Source organism: Podarcis raffonei, chromosome 3 (assembly GCF_027172205.1).
Source record: "Podarcis raffonei isolate rPodRaf1 chromosome 3, rPodRaf1.pri, whole genome shotgun sequence".
Classification (NCBI taxonomy): Eukaryota; Metazoa; Chordata; class Lepidosauria; order Squamata; family Lacertidae; genus Podarcis; species Podarcis raffonei.
The window spans coordinates 71,699,230-71,721,168 of NC_070604.1; the positions used below are offsets into that span (position 1 = coordinate 71,699,230).

General features: G+C 42.8%; 3 protein-coding genes across 9 annotated transcripts in view; 1 reads left to right on the forward strand and 2 right to left on the reverse strand.

Moving 5' to 3' along the window:
* The window catches only part of PNLDC1 (PARN like ribonuclease domain containing exonuclease 1), a 46,704-nt gene extending 44,186 nt beyond the window's left edge, over positions 1-2,518 (forward strand). The window contains exon 21 of the mRNA XM_053382311.1: positions 2,415-2,518. The gene's annotated coding sequence lies outside the window, so the exon portion shown is untranslated. The remainder of the gene's footprint in view (positions 1-2,414) is intronic.
* LOC128410715 (proto-oncogene Mas-like) lies at positions 1,930-5,515 on the reverse strand. 7 transcript variants are annotated; one of them, XM_053382324.1, is made up of 4 exons: positions 5,388-5,515; positions 4,514-4,596; positions 4,225-4,315; positions 1,930-3,001 (listed from the first exon to the last, which is right to left on the reverse strand). In XM_053382324.1, the coding sequence occupies exon 4, from the start codon at positions 2,968-2,970 to the stop codon at positions 2,005-2,007; it is 966 nt and encodes a 321-aa protein (XP_053238299.1). In that variant the 5' UTR covers positions 2,971-3,001; positions 4,225-4,315; positions 4,514-4,596; positions 5,388-5,515; the 3' UTR covers positions 1,930-2,004. The 7 variants fall into 7 exon arrangements, 5 of the variants coding, with proteins under 5 accessions (XP_053238299.1, XP_053238297.1, XP_053238296.1 ...); XM_053382322.1 differs by lacking the exon at positions 4,514-4,596 and having other exon boundaries at positions 1,930-2,998; XM_053382321.1 differs by lacking the exon at positions 4,514-4,596.
* Positions 5,516-8,175: 2,660 nt separating this feature from the next.
* On the reverse strand, positions 8,176-12,124 carry LOC128410714 (mas-related G-protein coupled receptor member H-like). Its single transcript, XM_053382320.1, has 2 exons — positions 12,038-12,124; positions 8,176-9,264 (listed from the first exon to the last, which is right to left on the reverse strand). Exon 2 carries the CDS (start codon positions 9,225-9,227, stop codon positions 8,256-8,258), a length of 972 nt encoding a protein of 323 aa, XP_053238295.1. The 5' UTR covers positions 9,228-9,264; positions 12,038-12,124; the 3' UTR covers positions 8,176-8,255.
* Positions 12,125-21,939: the final 9,815 nt, after the last annotated feature.

The window sequence follows — 21,939 nt, forward strand, 5'->3', positions numbered from 1 at the left end:
TAATCCAGCCTTGAAGTAACCAATTCAAGAACTACTGTGACAAGGCTTTCCTGGTCCAGTAATAGCTGTCAAACCAGTCACAGATGGTCAAAGGTACTTCTAGCCACAGAGACTACCTGAGCCTCCAGTGACAGCTGGATCCAGAAGCAGCTCCTTCAGGAGGAGTGCAACCCCATCCAGGGAGGCAGCTGACCAGTTTTTGAGACACACCCACAGTGTCTCCATCTTGCCAGGATGCAAGCTCCACTTGTTTTTCTCATCCATTTCACCAGTGTGCCCAGCCAAATGGCTCAGGGATTGCACGGCCCCTCCTGATTCAGATGTTATGGAGAAATAGAGCTGAGTGTCATCAGCAGACTGATGGCACCTTGCCCTAAAACTCCTCATGACCATCCCCAACAGCTTCATATAGATATTATATAGCACTGAAGAGAAAATAGTCCCCTGCAGCAGCCCATAACATAGCTGCCAGAGGGTTGAAAAACCCTCTCTCAATGCTGCCCAATTTCTTTGACCAGCCAGGCAGGATGACATATGTTCACTTGCTCCAGATCAAGCACATGCCTGAGACTTTCTACTGTAAATATAAGTATTTTACCTGCATAGTTTTTACTGCTGCTGTAGCTGAGAACCAATTCAAGACTACCAATAAGTAAATCCTATTTTAAGCTTGCTTCCACCATCTGTTGTCTGATTTCTTTGTTAAGTGAGGTAAATGAAAAGGGGGAGCCAGCTTCAATTTTGCTGCTAAGAATGGGACTTTGTTCAACCCACACATGTGGGCGCCTGGAGGGGTAAATTACAATTAATATATTTGTTCCTATCTATTAAAACCCATTCCACAATATACAGCTGAGGGATTGGGCTACAGAATAGTAAGCTAAGACCCAGTGCCATACATATCCCACACTGTCAGAAGTAGGTGATAAATCCCTCAGCTGCTCTCCTCCCTCTGCCTCTTCACTGAGGGGCAACTCCACCAAACCAAACTTCCCCTCAACCTAGGTAGGGTAATATATTCACCATTTTAACCTTCATTTTTGTTTGGTCCTTATATTCCCTTGCAATGATATACCCCCGGTTGTGGTCTGGTGGTTAATCCTAGTATTCTTGGAAAGAAGGGTTCCTGAATTGCATACAGGGCCGGATTTAGGTTTGATGAGGCCCTAAGCTACTGAAGGGAATGGGGCCCTTTATATGTCCAGCTGTCCTTTGTCAACAACAAATTGTCACTGTTTTTTGTGTTGAATATATGCTATATGGTAATTTATGGACCTAATAGGCATCTAATTTATGGACCTAATAGGCATCTAAAGCAAAAATTAAAGGGGGAAAAACTGGATGTACATTTCATATATATATATATATATATATATATATATATATATGAAATGTACATCCAGTTTTTCCCCCTTTAATTTTTTTGGGGGGACCCCAAGAGAGTGGGGCCCTAAGCTATAACTTGTTTAGCAGCACCGACTGCATATCTTAAGCCTGGTCAACTTGGCACACAGAGCAAAGCTGTTGTTCAGGGCTCACTATTTAACTCCATTCCCTAACTGGGCTGTGGCATTTCGATACCTTTAAGATAGACACAATGCCTATCTAAAAGGCATGGTTACTGCTCAGTCCCAACTGTGTCTATTCAGAAGTCAGTCCTATTGAATTCAATGGGGCTTACTTCCAGGTATGTCGAGTGAGGATTACAGGCCTAGTATTTATTTAGCAAAACAAAGTTGTCAGTATCACCAGGGTTACTCTCCAGTTTTCTTTTCCACCTTGTTTGATCATACTTCTGCATTTCGTAGAAGCTTAATCCTGCAAAGATACACCTCTTTGGTGATTTGAGGGCCCTGTTACCCCATCTGCAGATGACCTTTCCATGGTCCCTAGGTGAGTATTGTAGCCTACAAGTAACAAACAGTAAAATAAACAAGTCATAATATATTTATTCAGGAACCAGAAAAGCCAGTCTATATTCTTTGACTTAGAAGCCTTTTCAGTTCACATTTGAGGCTCTGGATGCTTCTCAGTCTCCTCTTGGTCTACTTGAGTTCTCTCTGCTTTGCCACTCAAAGCTCTCTCAAGAAACATATGGATGGGCTTCACTCTCTTCCAACATCCAACAGCAAGATATATGAAAGGGTTGATGCTGCTCTTGATGGAATCAAACAACAGAGAAAGTAGAAATGGGACTGGTGAATCTAGTGTTTGGTACCAATATGCGATGGCATCAACAGTTCTAATTGAAAAAGAAAAGATAAGAAATACAACAGCTAAGATGGTGATGGTGATATCAAGTCTTGCTGGAGCGCTTTGCTTGGCTTCTCTTTGCATTTTGACACAAAGAGCTACGGTAGAAAAAAGCATGATGGGTTGGAAAACCAGAAGAGTTACTGTAATTTCAAATATAGTTGCAGCTGTACAATCTGCTCTCTCTTCGTTGTGAAATGAAAGGAACCTTGGATAGCAGGAAATATAGGCCACCAGTGACACCAGGCAGGAAAAGGGCCACAACACGGCACACACAATGATGGAGAGGTACTTTAGCCTGTGACGTTGATACCAGACTGGGAAGAAGACAGTGAGGTACCTTTCAGCAGTGAGAGCTGTTACCAAGTAGATGCTGGTATTGTATCCAAATAAATATATAATCTCCATTACACATGAAAAGTAGAGATTGACATAAATTTGTGCCAAAAATATGATAAAAACCATAATGTAGTAGATGTTTACAATAAGATCAGCAGCTGTCAAATTGAGAATATAAACTGAGAACCTAGTCCTCTTGATCCTGAAGCAAAGAAGCCAGAAGTCAACTCCATTCCCAATTAATCCCCAGATGCAAGTTGGAATAGATAAAATGATAATTGTTTCCAAGAAATATTGCTGCTTTGCCCAGTTCTCCAGTTGTGCATAAATTGTATTGATTGTAGCAGTGTGGGAAGACAAAGCAATTGCATCTGCCATGGCCTTAATGTGTCCACCAATTCTTCACCTGCTATAAATCAAACACAATTTGTCATTAGTAAGATGTAGTGATAGAGGTAGAAAACATCCAAGAAGATCACTTGACAGACAATATTCCAGTCCCATAAGCTTTGGTTCGTCGTTCAGTCGTCTTAGTCGTGCTCAACTCTCTGTGACCCCATGAATCAGAGGATGCCTTGGAATTTCTTCTCAAAGCTTCTCCTTTTGTGCATGGAGTGTTCATGGCAAAATACTGGAGTGGGTTGCAAGTTCCTTCTCCAAAGCTTTGGTTAATAAAGGCTAAACCGGAATTTATTTTCCTCCCTAGGCTCCTTCCTCGGTACAGGGGCTTTCTGCATTCATTTAGATGACACGGGGGTGCTTTATCATTACACAATTTTCTGTTGCCTTTCGCTGCTTCTATGGTAAACCCTAGCAGGTATCAACCATCCAGATACTCCCCCTAAAATATCACAACCTCCAGAAGATAATGCACCCCAGATCTACATGTTTGAAGGATTCTGTACCTGTTTTCTCAGTACAGACAGAAATTACAGTCAGTACTGGATTTTTCCAGAAGTCATCTGCAAAAGATGAATAGGAAAGTCAAATTTGAGTAGCAGGTAGGTAGCCGTGTTGGTGTGCCATAGTTGAAACAAAATAAAAAAATTCCTTCCAGTAGCACCTTAGAGACCAACTAAGTTTGTTACTGGTATGAACTTTTGTGTGCATGCACACGAAAGCTCATACCAATAACAAACTTAGTTGGTTTCTAAGGTGCTACTGGAAGGAATTTTTTTTATTTTGAGTCAAATTTGAATATGTTTCAGCTATACAACCCTTCTGCAAGGAAATGTTTTGTACCAAATATACTCATATGCAGAAAAGCATTCAAATAGTCAATATTGCTTTACATAGCAATGAGGCTTTATGGTGGTTCAGTTTCTATCAAGTACCAGTGCTCTGTCATCTAGCTGTTGCGGGTAAGAAAATACAGCCTACCTTGCACTGGAAACATATTGAGCAACTCGCAAGAACGAACTCATTTTAGAACAATCACACCCTCAGGTTTTTTTAATGAAGTGAGTGACAGGGTATGCAATTTCCTCATAATTACACACACACACACACACGTACATGATGCCATTTGGCTAACTTCCATGATCCAAACTTCTGTTTCAGGATATCTAAATGTGCAAAATATCCCAGTTCAGACCATCATTCCTCTCCTAATAAGCTTAGGTGTGCACACACCTTTTGCTCATGCAGCTCTTTCCCTCCTCTCTTCACAATGTGCAGCAGTCCAACCCAGGCATCTCCAATTCAGCACAGCTTTCTGTTTCATCTGAAATGAGAGTTACCAGGTTTCAAACAAGCCAGCCCTGAAAGTGCCTTAAGAGCCTTGGGCTCTGACACACCTTTCAATTTGTGCAGCCAAGATGGGTTTACTAGTGACAGCAATTGGTTATAGGCTTTTCCTGCTAAGGGCCCCATATCTTGACTTATTTGTTAATGTTAACAACTGTCTGGACTCCGTGTGTACCCGTGAGAAAGGGGTTGGTGGCAGCGAAGAGGCAATCACAGTGGTGGCACAGAGATCAATAGACCATCAAACATCCAGGGACCCTGTGTGATCGCCACAAAAGGCAAGAAAGAAGGCAACATTTTCAAATACATGCAGTCATCCAAATAGAGTAGGCTGATCTGTTGATCCAGCAAAGATCTGGAACTCACTGAAGGTTTATAAATGTGGCTGCGCAGACAGAGTGCTTAGCTCCTTGCCTGGGTAATTTTTCACATGTTGGCTCTGGAAGTTTTAGGAGTACCTTGACTCTGTCACAAGTTCTGAAACGGAGTTGTTGGAATCTGAGGAAGGGGGCTGCAAATATGGTTGCAAGGGTTGTCCAGCAGCTCTTGTGGCACAAGGGCTTCTGGTTAGAGGGGGTCCTTCTTTGGGGTTTGAGCAGAAGCGAATTTTCTTGCCATCTGTTTCATCTGTGGAGTTCCCACTATGTTTCCAGTTTGTGGGAGTTTGACTCCAAGGTAATGTAACGCAATTGCATCTTCTGGAGAGAAGATGTCAGGGACAGGTGTTGGATGGAAATGCAATTCCATCTGTACAATTGCTTTCTCCTCTGACGCTGCCACAGCTATACCCAGGCCTCATCACAGTACAAAAGGTGCATGTACAAAAGGTGTACAGTGATCTACCCAACACCATGGTTATGACTGAAGGTTCTTAGGAGGGGGGGATCAAATTCAGTCTAGCAAATTCCCAGGACATTTGTTAAAGACATGTAATGATGTGACTAATGAAAATGATAAATAAAATATAAGCATAGTTAAATCATTAAAAACATTTTAAAACACCAACAAGCATAAAATAATGAGCTTCAAGATAAGCAAATAAATGCTACCATTATAGTTAACCTCCAGTTGTCTTTTCAACCTTAGGGGGGCACTCTTTTACTCTTCTCAGGAGCTTAATACTTCAAAAGTATGAACCACAGCACTGTGGTGATGTGTTCCTATGTAATAAATGGAATGTAAGAATCTTATGACCTCACATCAACTGTTTTCTGGAGTGTGGCAACATCCACAATTTTATCACCCTCAGTCATGGCTTTTTTAAGACTTGCAGAGGCCCAGGAGCAGAATTTCATTTGTGGGGCCCGTGCTTTTCACTGTACTCTATGTCAATGTAATTTCTCTTCCTCAACAGTTTAAAAATCATTTTATGATTTTTTTAAAAAGCTGTAGTTTATTTCAGAAGTGGTAAGTTAGGGAAAAAACACACGAACAAAATTCAAACGCACACATGGCTCTCTGCAGGGGGATAAACAGTTCCTACCAGATTTCCAGATTTCATTTTTTATTTATACCCCACCTATCTGACTGGGTTTCCCCAACCACTCTGGGCAGCTTCCATTATATATAAAAAAGTAATAAATGCAGGTAGGTAATAATGAAGACGGAGTCCAGAGAGAAAAGGAACTGATAACACTTTACTGAAGGAAACTTGACGAAAACAGTATATAATACAAGGAGAAATAAACAGAGACATCTTCTTGTTCTGAATTCAAACTTTGTTCATAACAGGAAGACATATAACTTCAAATACAGGAGGGAAACTATATCAGAAATACACGATCAATTAGAGCATGCGGTACCTTAGTAAGCATCATGCCACCCAACCTAGTTGCTAAGCAGCACATCCAAACATCTCCCTCTTGCCTAGTTGGCTTACTGAAAACAGGATTAATCCTTAGATTACAAACTGAATGACCCCTGTTGTTACATTTCTAACATGGAGAAGGTTAAAGCAGCTAGGGAAAGTATTGAGGGTTTCAGCAGTGAGTGGAAAGATGCTGTCTGCTCACCAGAGGCTTCATTGACAGAAGGTTTTTAAAATAGTTCTGCTGTAATTATATTAGAATAGAAGTTGTTCCAAATCCAGTTCTATTGTTTCCTGGTTACTCTTTGATCCAAATCTCATGCCCATTGCCTCATATATGTATCCTGGTTCTGATCCAAGTGTAAACAAAGGTTATGGACTCTTGCAATTATGCCTTTATGCAAGATAAACAGAATTTCCCACTTGTTCTCCAGTTTTGTATTAGTACCACTCCAGCCCATTCCCACAAAGTGGGTTAAAGGGACATAACTTATAGACAGACTTGCAGGAATATGGGATATTATATACCGAGAGCACAGGGAAGCAACATTTGCTTCTTTGAAAAGTCAGACAACTTTCTCCCCTTTTCATTCCTTACTGATTAAAGCAAATACTTTCAAAGGGCAACACTTCAAAAACCAGCTCATTGCAAAAGGAATTGTATTTTTTAGACTAAATACATTTCAAAGGAAGTAGAAAATAGGTTTAACTTGGTAATAATTGTAATGATAAAGTGAGAATGGGGTAAATATGCTTTCTTAATACATATATTTTACATGTTCTCTAGAGCAGTGTTTCCCAACCTTGTGCCTCCAGCTGTTTTTGGACTACAATTCCCATCATCCCTTGCCACTGGTCTTGCTAGTCAGGGATGATGGGAGTTGCAGTTCAAAAACAGCTGGAGGCACAAGGTTGGGAAACACTGCTCTAGAGTAGGAGTGTGGCACCTGTGACCCTCCAGATGTTGGATAACAACTCCTATAATCCCTGACCATTAGCTGTGCTGACTGGGGCTGATGGGAGTACAACAACTTCTGGAATGCTACAGGCTACTCATTCTTGCCCTAGAGCAGTGGTTCTCAGAGGGTGTGGCAGGAGAGGATAGCAAGTGTGGCAGGAAAATTAAGGACGAGCAAAGAAGCATTTAAACATTCCAGTGTAGTATAGTATAGCATTCACACCTCTCTTCAAGAGCATTGGCTGTTCTTATACAGTTCTCCACAACATATTGTTGTGAACAGGGTTTTTTCAACTCTGACAAATATGGAAGATCACAAAAGAGAAAGGCTTATTTGTGTTGATGAGAGTTTGTTTTAAACTAGACCTAATATAAATCAGATTACCTAGAAAAAGCAAACCCACACCTCTCATTGAGTCTGTATACATACTTAACGTACATATGTAAGGGGCTTGTTTAAAATGACATTTTGGCAATGAATGATTCATGTTCTTATGTAGCTGCATTGTTTTAAACTTTCTGGATGCCCCATGGTCATATTATAAGGTAGTTGTGTTCTACAGTATGTTATAAATCGTATTACTGCTAGGAGTTGTTTCTTTTTGTTTTCCATAATATTTATTATTGATAAAACATTCAGTGTGCTGAAAGCAAAAAAAAATTCTGAAAGTGTGGCCTAGAGGAAAATGTTTTGGAAGCACTGGCCCAGCAACAGTCCTTACTAGCTGGAGCTTATTTTCAATTTATATTTTATTGACCTTTAAGCTGCACTTTTACATTAACACCTCTGTACATATCTCTTATCTGGGTCATCTGCAGACCGTCTGCCTCTGTATTCAAGATTCACTTCCTTTCTTCCAGACGCTTGTTGATGAACCACCTTGAGAAGCAACCAACTCACTTGTGCCCCAGCAAGGCTCATGTACTCTTACACCTCTACTTTCCTCTGTCCTTTCCTCACTTTCCTTATTCTCTATCACATGACAAGGCACAAATGGCTAAGGACCAGGAAGACTCCTAGGTGAGGAATAGGGAGCCTAGAGAATTATTAGAATTAAGGAAGAATCTAAAGTATCTGTAATACATTTATTCTGGAGCTAGTATTCCCACGTGTAGAATAATTTTGCAATATACCTCTACATATAATCCTTTCTATCTTATGTCTGAGGCCCAGGTCACAGCCTTTCCTGTATTCATTGGAGCACTTTCAGTTCCTTCATCCAAGAAAGCTCTCTCAAGATATGTCTGGATGGGCTTGTCGCCAACCTCTCCTTTTGTTGTATATCCAACAAAAAGATACACGAAAGGGTTTCCACTGCTGTCTATGGAATCAAGAAAATGTAAGATTAAAAAGAGCACGGGTACATGTATGGTTGGAACCCAACGTGCCATGATATCAATGATCCTCACGGAAGCAGCAAACAGAATAAAGAGGAGAACTGTGGCCACAATGGTGATGTCCAGCTTTGCCGGAGGCGTTTGCTCTGTCCTCAGCATTCTGATCAGAAGGATCAAAGTGGAAAAGACCATGATGGGAAGACAAACAAGGAGGTTGAATATCACTCTGAACATTCTTGAAGGCTCACAACTTGTGTTCTTTTCGTTGACCGTGGACTCAAATTGTAGATAGCAGGCACAATACAACACCAGTGACATCAGGCCGGACAGACCCCATAAAACAGTGCACGTAATTTCAGAGAGATACTTTGGACGTCTAGCTTGATACCAAACTGGGAAAAAGACCATGAGGTATCTTTCAGCTGCGATAGCTGTAAGCAGATAGGTGCTGGCATTGAATCCAAATGAATGCACCAACTCTACTATATGTAAATGGTATATGCTGATCGGAACAGATTTCAAAAATAAAACGAAAGCTGTTACATAGTAGGAGAGTACAGTAAGGTCAGCAACTGCCATATTCAGGAAATACACAGTGAAGTTAGTTTTCTGAATCCTGTTCCAAAGAAGCCAGAAGACAATTCCATTGCCAAGTAATCCTAAAGCACAAATTGGAATAGTTATTATCATAATTGTTCTTTGCATGGCGTAGCCAGTATCCAGTTGTCCTGCGGGGTTTTTGACTCCACCAATAGTGTGGAAAGACAAGGAGTATGACTCTGCCATCTTGGGGCTGTTAATGTATGAAGCAATTCTCTTCAACCTGCCAAAAATCAAACACAAATTGTAATTATTATGGTGCTGTGAAGTAGTGATAGAGGTAGGAAACCGTCAAGGCAAGAATGTTTGTATTACAATATTCCACTTGCCACTTTGGAATTTTCTCCCATGGCTTTCTTCTACATACTGGACTTTGTGTCTTTCTTTAGAGAGCACGGGCCTACAAAAATTGGTATGGCCTTTCATCAGTTTCTGCAGTAAAACCTTAGTATGCATAACTCATCCAAATGAAACAGCCTTGCACAACATGGTGACCTCCAAACATTTTGACTACAACTTCCATCATCCCTGTCCACTGGCCATGCTGGATGGGGCTCATGGGAGTTGTAATAAGGTGCACAGCCTAGGAGTCATTTTGGACTCGCAGAAGTCCATAGAGGTGCAGGTTAATTCTGTGTCCAGGGCGGCTGTCTACCAGCTCCATCAGGTACGTAGGCTGAGACCCTACCTGCCCATGGACTGTCTTGCCAGAGTGATGCATGCTCTAGTTATCTCCCACTAGGACTACTGCAATGTGCTCTACGTGGGCCTGCCTTTGAAGGTGACCTGGAAACTACAACTAATCCAGAATGCGGCAGCCAGACTGGTGACTGGGAGCAGCCACCGAGACCACGTAACACCGGTCTTGAAAGACCTTACATTGGCTCCCAGTATGTTTCCGAGCACAATTAAAAGTGTTGGTGTTGACCTTTAAAGCACTAAACGGCCTCGGCCCAGTATACCTGAAGGAGTGTATCCACCCCCATCGTTCAGCCCAGACACTGAGGTCCAGCTCCAAGGGCCTTCTGGCGGTTCCCACCCTGCGAGAAGTGAGGTTGCAGGGAACCAGGCAGAGGGCCTTCTCGGTAGTGGCACCTGCCCTGTGGAATGCCCTCCCATCAGATGCCAAGAAAATAAACAACTTTCTGACTTTTAGAAGACATCTGCAGGCAGTCCTATTTAGGGAAGTTTTGAATGTCTGATGCTTTATTGTATTTTTAATATTTTGTTGGAAGCCACCCAGAGTGGCTGTGGAAACCCAGCCAGATGGGCAGGGTGAAAATATATCATCATCATCAAAAATAGCAGGTGAGCATCAGGTTGAGGAAGGCTGTCATTGATTATTATTTCCTGCAGGTGCCCCTGTTTAAAATATAACATAGCTAATTTTCTCACTGCAGATGGCATCTGCTATTGTGAAGTAAATTGTTGCATGGACAATTATAAAGAACAGAAAATAGTCACAACACCAGCACATTTTGCCTATATAGCCCTACTGCATGGAAATATTTGATACCTGATACCGAATGTTGGAAAACAATGAAATAGGCGTAATTATCTTAGCCTAAGATTATTAGTTTCACACTAACCCATTTTCACCTAAATACTAGCATCTTGCAATAAATAGCTGTAACAAAATATAATATATCTTACTTGGTAACTAGACTGGGCAACTTTATTAGCATGTACCAAATTTGGAATTCAGTTTTTATGTAATAAAGTTATTGTGAAAGAAGAAATGAGTTAATGGGAATATCAAAATATAATACTGCTTTCGTTCAACACGCAGCCCGAGGGGCTCATGTGAACCTCAATGTCTTTTTTTGGCAGCCCAGATTTTAAGGGATCAAGGAGGACTATGGGAAGGGAGGGAGAGAGAACTGGCAAAAACCAACTCTTTCTCCTATCCTGTGAGAAAGGTAGAGGGGGGATTCATGGTAATTTAGGATCCAAGCAACTGTTTTTGTCTGAGCAATGACAGGATATGTTTTTCAAGCGATTATTTCAGGGCATTTTGGAATGCCTTCATGACTTGGGAATAGGTATTTACTACTTGTCCATCACTTTACATGAAAGCAGTTATGCTTCTCTCTTGAAAACATGAATGGTATGCCATATTTTCCCACCAGACAGCTAAAAGATACTTCCCATGCCATCCTTAAACCCTCATGAACCCTTCTTTTTGTGCAGCAGGTTTGTTAGTGACAGTATTTGGCAGGAGGCAACATTCCTTCAAAGGACCCAGTGTCTTGGTTTCCACAGCCTAACTTTTGAATCCTCTGTTAATTTTGCTTATATTTATGATTTGGGAACATGGGCACGCTACTCTTTGCTTAATGGCGAATGGGAAATGAGCAACTGTTTTCCTATGAATGTCAGCAGGGCACCCCAGGACAACCCATACTCAGGATCAAAACAGGAGAAGAATGAGAGAAGGGAATGTGACACCCTCAGCTCCAAGACTTCAGCTCTGTGTCTGACTTTCCAGAAGGCATATCTTTCTGAGTGGTCATGGTTTTATCTTCTCCTGGACCAGACATACCTCTTGGACTACGGGCAAGACCAGTAGACTGAAGCAACTCCATCCCAGTGAAGCAAAAGTCTGGGCAAGGTCTCTAGCTATTGTGAAGCAATAGATGATTGAACTGAGGGGCCCGCTCATATTTGACTGTTGAGACTGGTGGTCTAGAAATCTGCGCACCAGACTAGAAATGTGCCTTCTAAAATATTTATCTTCCTATGCCAGTGATCTGGAAATAAATGTTAACCTTATTTCTGTAGAGAAGGCTTCAGAGGCAAGTGATTGATGGAAATAAGACATCCTTGCTTTACCTTTGTTTCCCTCATCCCTCCATTTCCACTCAAGGTGATCTGTTCGACACTGTGCTCCTTAAAAATGTTCTTCTATGATGCCTTGTAAACAGACGCATGTGAGTAATGAAACTCTTGGCCTTTCTTTTAATAAAATTAGTAAGAGACAGAGATCTGAATACTACCGTGATCACTCTTCAGTTTTCTTTTCAACTTCCTGTGTTCATGCTTCTGTCCTTCATAAAACTGTACTGCTGCAATTGTATGACCCACCACAGTATGATGATGGGCGCCCTATGTAACAAACAATATGAGATTTTCATGACCTCACAAAAACTGTTAGCTGCAGTATTGTGAAGATCACAATATCATTACACTGGATGCAGCTTCCTACTCCGGTTTCAGATGGAGACTTTCTTGATCAGCCTGGTAGATGATGATTATGATAATTATAGATAACCTGCTCTTGGGCAAAGATGGAGATACACCCCCCCTGGTCCTCTCAGCATCTTTGATACCATCAGCATAGTTTCTTCTAGCAATCTCATTGTGGTTCTGCTGGTGGGAAGATACTTGGGAAGATACTTGAAAGTGGTGATAATAATTTTAATAATAAGTGGTTTCCAAGGCCACTCTGGGCGGCTTCCAACAAAATATTTAAAATATGGTACTATGCTACTGCTTTCCATGCTAGAACTCTCATATGTGGCTTTATAAAGTTACAACCAGGGCTTTTTCTTAGTCAAAACTAACTGGAACTTATTTCAGGCACCTCTCAGGTGGGCACCATTGCCATTATAAGAGAACAAGGGAGGCGTTCATTGTAAGTTCTGGAACCTCTTTTTCTAGAAAAATAGCACTGGTTACAACTCTTAATATCTTCAACTGTTAATGCTTCTTAATATCTCTTTGAGATTAATAAATAATGATACTATGAAGCCACAGGGTGATGTCATCCAGTAATTTCTGGCACCACATAATCAGCTGTACCCCTTTCTAAAAACAAAGGAACTGGGTCGCTGTTTTGAACGCTTTGGAAATCTCTTGAAATGACTACTAGGACAGTATTCAACTAAAAAAAATGCACTGGGTGGACACCTTCAGCTTGCACACAGGGACTTTCCTCTATATTTTCTACCATCCATGTCCTGCAGTGTCCACAAATCCGATCCTGAAAGTTGGGGGGTGGGGAACACCAGAACAAACTCAAGGTTTATGGGGGGGGAATGTTCAATTGTGCAGAGAGAGAGACAACTTGCACTGGCAGAATGTTTGCCTTAGCCCTAGGTTGAATACAACCTCTAGAATGCGCCCTGTGTGTAACTGCCTTTTAGGACAGCTCAGAAATGTCAATTTGTTCTGAATGCAGCAGCCTGGCTTTACTATTTATTGTATTAGCTGCAAAATATCCTCTTTACACTGATTTTGTATTTACTTTGTTGGTCACCAATGTATTTCTAGGCCAAATACAATTCATTTTAACTTCCAGTGCCCCAAATGATCTCATACTAGATATAGAATAGAATATAATCTCTTCCCTGAACTCTTTGAATTGGGATCTGCTTGAGAGCTGTTATTTCAACTGCTGCTTCCACCTTGTGCATGATTAACAACTACTTGAAATACAGCTCTGGGCGTATTTTTTTTGGTGGCACCTATACAGTAATGTAGAATTTGCTCCCTAAGAAAATTTGTCAGTCGTGCTCTACTGTGAGGAAACAGGTTCAGGATGTTAAGAGGTCTGCGCTCTGCCAAGTGTTCTTATTGCTTTTGTTCAATATAGATTGACTCTAGACTTTTTGTTGTTGTTTAGTCGTTTAGTCGTGTCTGACTCTTCGTGACCCCATGGACCAGAGCACGCCAGGCACTCCTGCCTTCCACTGCCTCCCGCACTTTGGTCAGACTCATGTTTGACTCTAGACTTAGTCATGCTTCAAGAAGATGCACTGAACTCAATCGGACCAGTTACTCATGACAAACTTAAGTCTCATTGATTTCTTTGGGCAAGATTCAAAAAATAATTGCAGTAGTGGGAGTCAGCACAACTGGTCCTCTCCTCATGCCCCTCTGCTCTCTCTGAATCAGCTCTTTTTGGGGGGAGGGTCAGGAGAACCCCTAGAATAGCACACAGGCAGGGAAATGGTAGATTGTTCCACTGGAAAGCAGAAATGCTTGTGCTGTTGTAACGATTATATTAGTGTGACATTAAATTTCATATGACTCTAAGCTTGATGGAGTATGTTTCCAGTCATCTGAAAACAGCATGCTGCTGAGATATTGGTCTGTATTTATATTCCATACCTTATTTTTAATCAACTGTTTTATTGGAAGCTTTGATTGATGGAGGAATTTAGGACTGAGGAGAGCCTACCATCTCCAGAGCAGAAGGAAGGCTCTGGCATGAAATTTAAAGGCAGGTCCTGGTTATACTGTCATATGTAAATTGCCGAATTAAGTGAGAGTGAAGTCAGAAACGGAACAGATCTCTGTTGGGGTGGAAATCCTTTATTGAACCCTGGCACAATGTGGTGCATTCATCTACAGACTGTTGTAAATATGCTCATGTAACACAATACATTTGTAATAAGATTGGTTTAGATATATGTTGAATGTATATAATGAAATTCGAACTTAAAAAAAAAACTTCAGTCACATAACAGCTTCTAGAGCAGAGATGGGGAACCTGGGGCCTCCCAAAGGCTGTTGAATTCCAACACTCGGCAGCCCCCAGCCCATATGGGCAATGTTCAGTGAACGTGTGTTTGTTGTGTCACCACCACTTCTGTCTCATCCTTCCAGGATCGATGAAACACAGCAGAGAATGTCTCCCGAGACCTCTGCTGTTTTCGTCTTCCAACAAGGAAGTACACAAAAGGATTAATACTGCCGTTGATTACACTAAGAATGCAAGAAATATTAAAGAAAGCCCCATTTAGTTTTTTTCCTGGATGCCAGTATCCGACAAAGGCTGAGATCCTGAGTGGCAATGCAAAGATGAGGAAGAGGACAACTGTGATAACAATGGTAAGGGAAAGCCGTGCTGAAGATCTTCGCCATACTTTGACCAAGAGGCTCAGACTGCAAAGGACTATTATTGGAATAAAAATCACAAAAATTGTGAGAAGGAATAGATTTGCTATGGCATGCTTCCTGTAACATGGTTCTTCTATTGAAAAATAAGCTCCCCAGCAGGTGAAATATTCTACACCAGTCACCACACAGGAGAAGATCCATAGAAGAGCACATAATATGGCCGAGAGATGTTCTGGCCGATTACTATGGTACCAGAATGGGAAAAAAGCACCAAGACACCTCTCGATGCTAATGACTGTTAATAGGAAAAAACTGGTGTTGTAGCCAAAAAGAGCCAAGATATCAATTACAGGATATATGTAGTTCTCAAAAGTGAGTTCCCCCCATATAATCAGACTGAAAACAATGTATATCGTGTAAGAGATGAGTACTGTGAAATCTGCAATGGCCAGGTTCAGTATATATACGGTGTATGTATTCCGTTTGATTCCACAACAACAGAGAAACCGGAAAATGGCTCCGTTGCCGATTAGTCCCAAAATGATAACAGGCATAGAAGCAAAGGTCATAATGGTGATGATGACTTCATCTCTGGCAGTGTCACTTCGTGTCTCATTAGCAGTATGATTAGAAAAGGACCTTGTCTCTGTAATCAGAGTGCTGTTGCACCCAGGTCCTGCTTGTGTTGGCATCTGGCTGGGCACTGAGAACACAATACCGAATTAAATGAGCCTTTGGCTTGGTTCTTATCAGGACACTTCCCAAATGTTCAAGAATGCTGTCTTCCCTGTGAAAAAAATAATAACTCCATTATTAGGTTGCTCAGTATTAGATCTGCAGATGGGCATTTCCAAGTGTTCCAAGGAAAATACACATGGGGTAGTATAGAGAGTCCCTAAAGGTATGGAAGAGAAAATTCCTCATAGATATAAGGCCAATTTAAGAGGCTTCACAAATGCTGCTTTTAAAGGAAGAGCCCATGACTCTGAGGAAGAAGAGTTTGGATTTGATATCCCGCCTTTCACTCCCTTTAAGGAGTCTCAAAGCGGCTCACATTCTCCTTTCCCTTCCTCCCCCACAACAAACACTCTGTGAGGTGAGTGGGGCTGAGAGACTTCAGAGAAGTGTGAGTGGCCCAAGGTCACCCAGCAGCTGCAGGTGGAGGAGCGGAGACGCGAACCCGGTTCCCCAGATTATGAGACTACCGCTCTTAACCACTACACCACACTGGTAGGAAGTGGTAGAACATATGTTTTACCTACAAAACATCTCAGTGTCAGTTATTGGCACCTCCAGGCAGAGCTGGGGAAAGGAGTATGGCAACCCTCACATTATTTTACTTTAGTTCACTATGCAGAAGATAAATGAGGTGTATTTTTGGAATACAAAGGAAATGTCTGGCTTATCAACAATGAGTGATTGTTGTCATTTGCTTGGTACAGAACACAAATGGTCCCCATCCACTCTCTGCCAGGACCAATACTTTAGCAAGCATTGTTGCACCATTCAGACTGGAATGCCTGACTCCATCTGCCTGCTATATGGCAAGTCCAGCCCTGGAAACAAGTCTATTTAAGGTGAAGTGGGAGAGTCGTCAAGCAGGAATGAGGCAACATTTTACAAAAAGCATTTTACAAAGAAGGCCTTCCAGATGTTGCAGGACTACAACTCCCATCATCATAACCACTGGTCACTCTAGCTAGGGCCATAAGTTGGCCAACCCTGGACTTTAAAAGAATGAAATCTTGTAAACAAAGATAAGATTGCTTGCACTTAATATGGATTTCGCCGTTGCCCCCCTTCACGTTGGTTTCATGGGTATGAAAATCTATGATATCTTTTTGGGAAGTGGTTTTTCTGTCTTCCATTTCCGTCATGGTTCAGCCTCCTTTTGCAATATCATTGTCAAACTTGGCACAAGGGTTCCTCAGGTGGGGGCAGTAGTCTTTGTTGACATTTGGAGATTGAGTGCCATTTTGAATCAAGATGGGGGATTGAAACGTGACTTTGGTGTGACCTCACCCATTTTTTGGCATAGGTTGGGCCACCTCCCAAGTTTACCATCAACTATCTTGGCATGCAGTTTCCTGTGCTGAGTACTGCAGTATTTGTTGATGTTTGGATGCCGGAAACCATTTTAAATCAATATGGTGGACCACAATGTGACTTTGGCATGACACCATCCAATTTTTGGCATGACGGGTATAAGCTCATACTCACAATCTGGGCAAACCCAGGGAAATCCTGATCTGGCTCTAACTAAATTTGGGGGCAGGGCTAATGTTTGATTGGGGTTTTGAAACCCTAATTGTGAGGAAGACAGGGGGGAAAGGAGACAATGCATTCCCCCTCCCTACTGACAGTTGCACTGCAGAGACCAGGAACTCAACAGCTGCTGAGTGCAATTTAGTGAAGAGGGCAACCCTCTTGGGGAACACCTTTGTGAAGTAGCACTCAGTTTGTTCCCTGCAGCATATGGCCGGCTGAGAACAGGAAGCTGGCCCAGTTTGATTCAGCAGGGCTCTTCTTATGTTCTTACTTTCCAGAAATACAAAATACATTATGTGCCACACAAAGTGATTCGTCTCCCCTCCCCCTGTAGTGGCCTTCCCCTTCCAATGGAAAACATATGTGTAGCTGGTATTTAAACCAAAGAAGGGAAAAAAATTCAGCTTCTAATTCCGTGACTGATTACAAAACCTTATCTGAGAAATACTGCTCTATTCAATGTGAGAAATCTGTGACCCTAATCTGAACTCCAGAACTCCATGATTCCATGGGGATTCTCCCAGTCTCCTCTGTCTGCAAGGCACTTCTAGCAGAAGACTGATCTCTAAATTTGGGGTGACATTGGGAATTCAACAGAGGCAGCTAGGATTTTGCAGAGAGAGAGAGCGAGAGAGAGCGCTAGGATGAATCCTTTAGGGAGCATACCCAATATGGTCCTGAAACACACAAACACACATAGCGCTGGCCTGATTTCTTTGTGTGGAAAGAACAATATTCATAAGGGTCTCCTTCGTGTTTCCAAATTGAGGCTGCAAGGAATGCTAGCCCTAAGAGTACATTATCCATTATACCCACCCAACTTTCCTGAGAAGTGAGAAGTTCCAGGAGTGTAGTCCTTACCAGGTTTGGATTGCCTTTGGAAGAAGGTCACTGGAGGCTAACTGATGTTTTGGAGTAACTACCTTTCTTTACAGATATACAAGTTAAGCATAGGTGGAGGCCTCAGGGATGTTTACAGATGTTTACAGAGCCCAACCTCAGATCATATTGTCTTCCTCAGATTATTATTAATTTGAAAAACTTAACTATTTTCTGATGGGGTGTGTGTCATAGCTCCATCTGCTGATCTCAATTCTAAATGAAGCTGAAGGCAGCTCCTCCAGCCTCCAGGACAACCAGCCCCAATAACCAACATGCTTAAGTCTAAGTAATGCTTGAAGGGGTTGAGACCATAGAATTTGCTGTCCTGCAAATTAGCTCACCTTGAAAGGAACTAGATAATCAATCCTTTGTTCCCCTTCAGCCTACATAAGAGTTCAGCATGTGAAGAGGCTAAGCTGGTTGCTCCTGCTTTGCCCCATTGCTCTCACAAGCAATTTTTCAGTTCCTTTACTAATCATTTAGGAACTTTCATCACTTTGGAACAAAATGGAGTTTTATTACCTCTCTGACTGATGTATGGAAAAACACATGAACCTGACCTTTGGAGAGTTTCTAAGTAAACCATTTTTAACTTACTAAACGTGTAGTCTTTTCCTATGCTAGGGGAAGAAGGGACTATTTTGGAACTCGCTTGGGAAGACATATTTAAAGGTCTAACAGTCTATATTTCCATGCTTTGCTTTGCTCTGTTTTCTATCTCTACTGAGGTTCTTTCACCAGAGTACTTGCTTCAGACTTGGTTCTTGGCATCCAGGGAATTCTCCCTTTATATATACCGTATTTTTCGGCCCATAGGGTGCACCGGCCCATAGGACACACCTAGTTTTTTGGGGGGGAAATAAAGGGAAAAAAATTATTTCTCCCCCAGGTGCAGGGCTGGGGCGGGGGAAGCCCGAGCTTCCCCCGACCCCAGCCCCCAGAACAGGCAGCTCTCCACAAGCCGTGGGAGAGCTGCGCGAAGCCCGAAGCCTGAAGGGCGCTGAGCTCAGCTTCCTGACCCCTCTCGCTATCCAGCACTGACCCCTCTCGCTCTCCAGGCTTCAGCGAAAGCCTGCATTCGCCCCATAGGACACACACACATTTCCCCTTCATTTTTGGAGGGGAAAAAATGCGTCCTATAGGGCGAAAAATATGGTATTTCTTTTTCCTTGCACCAACACACATATACTTTCTTTTTTCCTTTGTTTAATAATATGCTCTTGTGCCAATTCTCCCCCCCCCATTGTGCACAAGAACGAAAGTAGAACCGGCTTGATCAGGCCAATGGCCCATCTAGTCCAGCATCTTGTTCTCACAGTGGCTCGGGAAAGCAGGATTTGAACACAAGAGCACTCTCCCCTCCTGTGGTTTGAAGCAGCTATGATTCTTGCACAAACAGCTATATCCATTGAGGGCCTCCCAACTCCTGTGCAGCATCCTTTTCTCCCTTCCCTTCCTTTCTTGACTGCATTTTCTGTTTTGTTCTGCTGCTAGTTTTTTTATTGGATTCTATAACACGAGAAAACACACAAATTCTGAAGCATCTTAATGGTGTTATGAATTTGTGGGTGCCAGACACCCAAAGTACCTGGGTCTAGTAGGTGTTAGAACTTAATTAGTGCTTGGGATGTTAAAACTGGGATATAGCCAGTATTAGGCCTTGTGTATTAGGCCGTGTGCTATTGACACGTCTAATCCTTTAAGTAAGTCAAATGTCCCAAGAATTGATGCTTTTGAATTATGGTGCTGGAGGAGACTCTTGAGAGTCCCATGGACTGCAAGAAGATCAAACCTATCCATTCTTAAGGAAATCAGCCCTGAGTGCTCACTGGAAGGACAGATCCAGAAGCTGAGGCTCCAATACTTTGGCCACCTCATGAAAAGAGAAGACTCCCTGGAAAAGACCCTGGTGTTGGGAAAGATGGAGGGCACAAGGAGAAGGGGACGACAGAGGACGAGATGGTTGGACAGTGTTCTCGAAGCTACCAGCATGAGTTTGACCAAACTGCGGGAGGCAGTGGAAGGCAGGAGTGCCTGGCGTGCTCTGGTCCATGGGGTCATGAAGAGTCGGACACGACTAAATGACTAAACAACAACAACAAAACTTCCTTATGAAGTGATAACGGGGTGTGTGTGTGAGCCATTAAGAGGAAAAAGAATCAAAGGGTCTTGCCGTGAGGGGGCAAATTGTTGGGCTCCCTCCCTCTAGGGTTAGACGATAAAGCCAAAGCTTAGTGAGGCTAGGGTTAGAAGCGATATGGGTTAGAGAAGGGAGTTGGGAGTTATAGGACCACATAAAATCCTATTCTAGGTCGCACCTAAGGAAGGAAGACTCTCTTGGAGTGCTGATGCTGTAAACTTCTCCATTGTAGACTCAGGTTGTATATATGTTTGAGCAAACCATCTATGCTAAAGACACAATAGTCTCCGCTGTGGCTCATTCCTGAAAGGAAACATGAACTCTGGGTAAAGCACCAGGAACCCCCTGGAATCTTGCACCACTTGGAGATTGGGGGTGGCGTGAAGAGAAGCTGCCTCCTCACAAAGCAAGGCTTCACGATGGCCAGAAACCTCACACTTCTGCTGTGCCCATTGCATGCATAAAGTCGATACCCACCAAATACTAAGTCACTGAATTGGAGCCATGGTCCCAAGCACACTTACCTGGGAGTAAGCCCCATTGGACTTAGTGGAGCTTACTTCTGAGTATACGTATATAGGCTTAGGCTGCCAGTGTAGTCTGTTGGAATTTATCTGATGAACAGCAAAACAAATTGAGTACTGTAGAAGAAAGAGGGGGGAAAGCCAGAGAGCCTCACCAGTTGCTTTACTTCACTGTACATCTTAGCAATACCAAAAAAGGAAGAGCAGGTCAGTTCAGTTTTCTTCTATGCCCCTGGAGGACAAGGTTCTGCCAATCTGAAAGCAGTCACATTTCTCTTGTTCAAGTGGGCACATTATTTGTCAAACACGACCGATATCAGGGCCGGCCTGCCCATGAGGCCCGGTGAGGCAACTGCCTTGGGTGGCAGGATCTGTGGGGCAGCAGATCTGACCTCTGCAGGCCCTATGACCACCTCTGCCACTATGTTCAGACGCACCAGCATTTTGTCACCACTGTTAGGAAGCCTGTGCTGTGATGAGATTCGTTATGGGGAGAAGGCGTGGGGTGACACAGGTGCACTGACGTTTTGGCCAGTACCGCAGCATAAACAAGCCAAAGCAGACAGGGATGAGAGCTGGCTGAAGCCCACCTCCTCCTCATCCCTCGCAGCAGCGGCTTGCGTACACTCCAGTACCGGCCAGAGCCTCAATAAGCTTGCGGAATCTCGCCTCCTCCCTGTGGCGAGACTCTGCAAAGGCTTTTCCTTGAGAAGTGTTTGTGGAGTCTTGCCCGCACTCCCCACCCATGATTTATCTGTCTGCCTCTTCCTTAGCTACTCTGCTTGTGTTGCTTCCATCCTTGACAGCCTTGGCTGTTTTTGTTTAGTTACTTGTTGGCCTCCGTCTGTCTCGAAATACAATGAATTTATTAAAATAGTAGTATCTTGGAGGGTGTATTTGATTGGCTGAAATCCTGAACATGAGCAGTACAGTTAGGCAGATTAATAGAGGCTGTGGGGGGGGGGGAGAGAGAGAGAGAGAGAGAAGGGATTCTATATGGATGGAGTGCAAGTCTTATGTGAAGCAGGAATGTTGTGAATGGTCTCTAAGAGCAGGATCAGGCTGCCAACAAGGAAGAGACAGAAGCAGCCTACTAGGTGGGATGGAGTTGCTGTGCCAGCTTTCTGGCACATGGGCTGCTGCGTGCTGGGAGGGAGAGGAGCAAGATGCAGGGAGATCGGTGCAGTGCAAACACACCAGCAGGACCCAATTTTGGTGCTCCTACCAGAGCATCTGCACC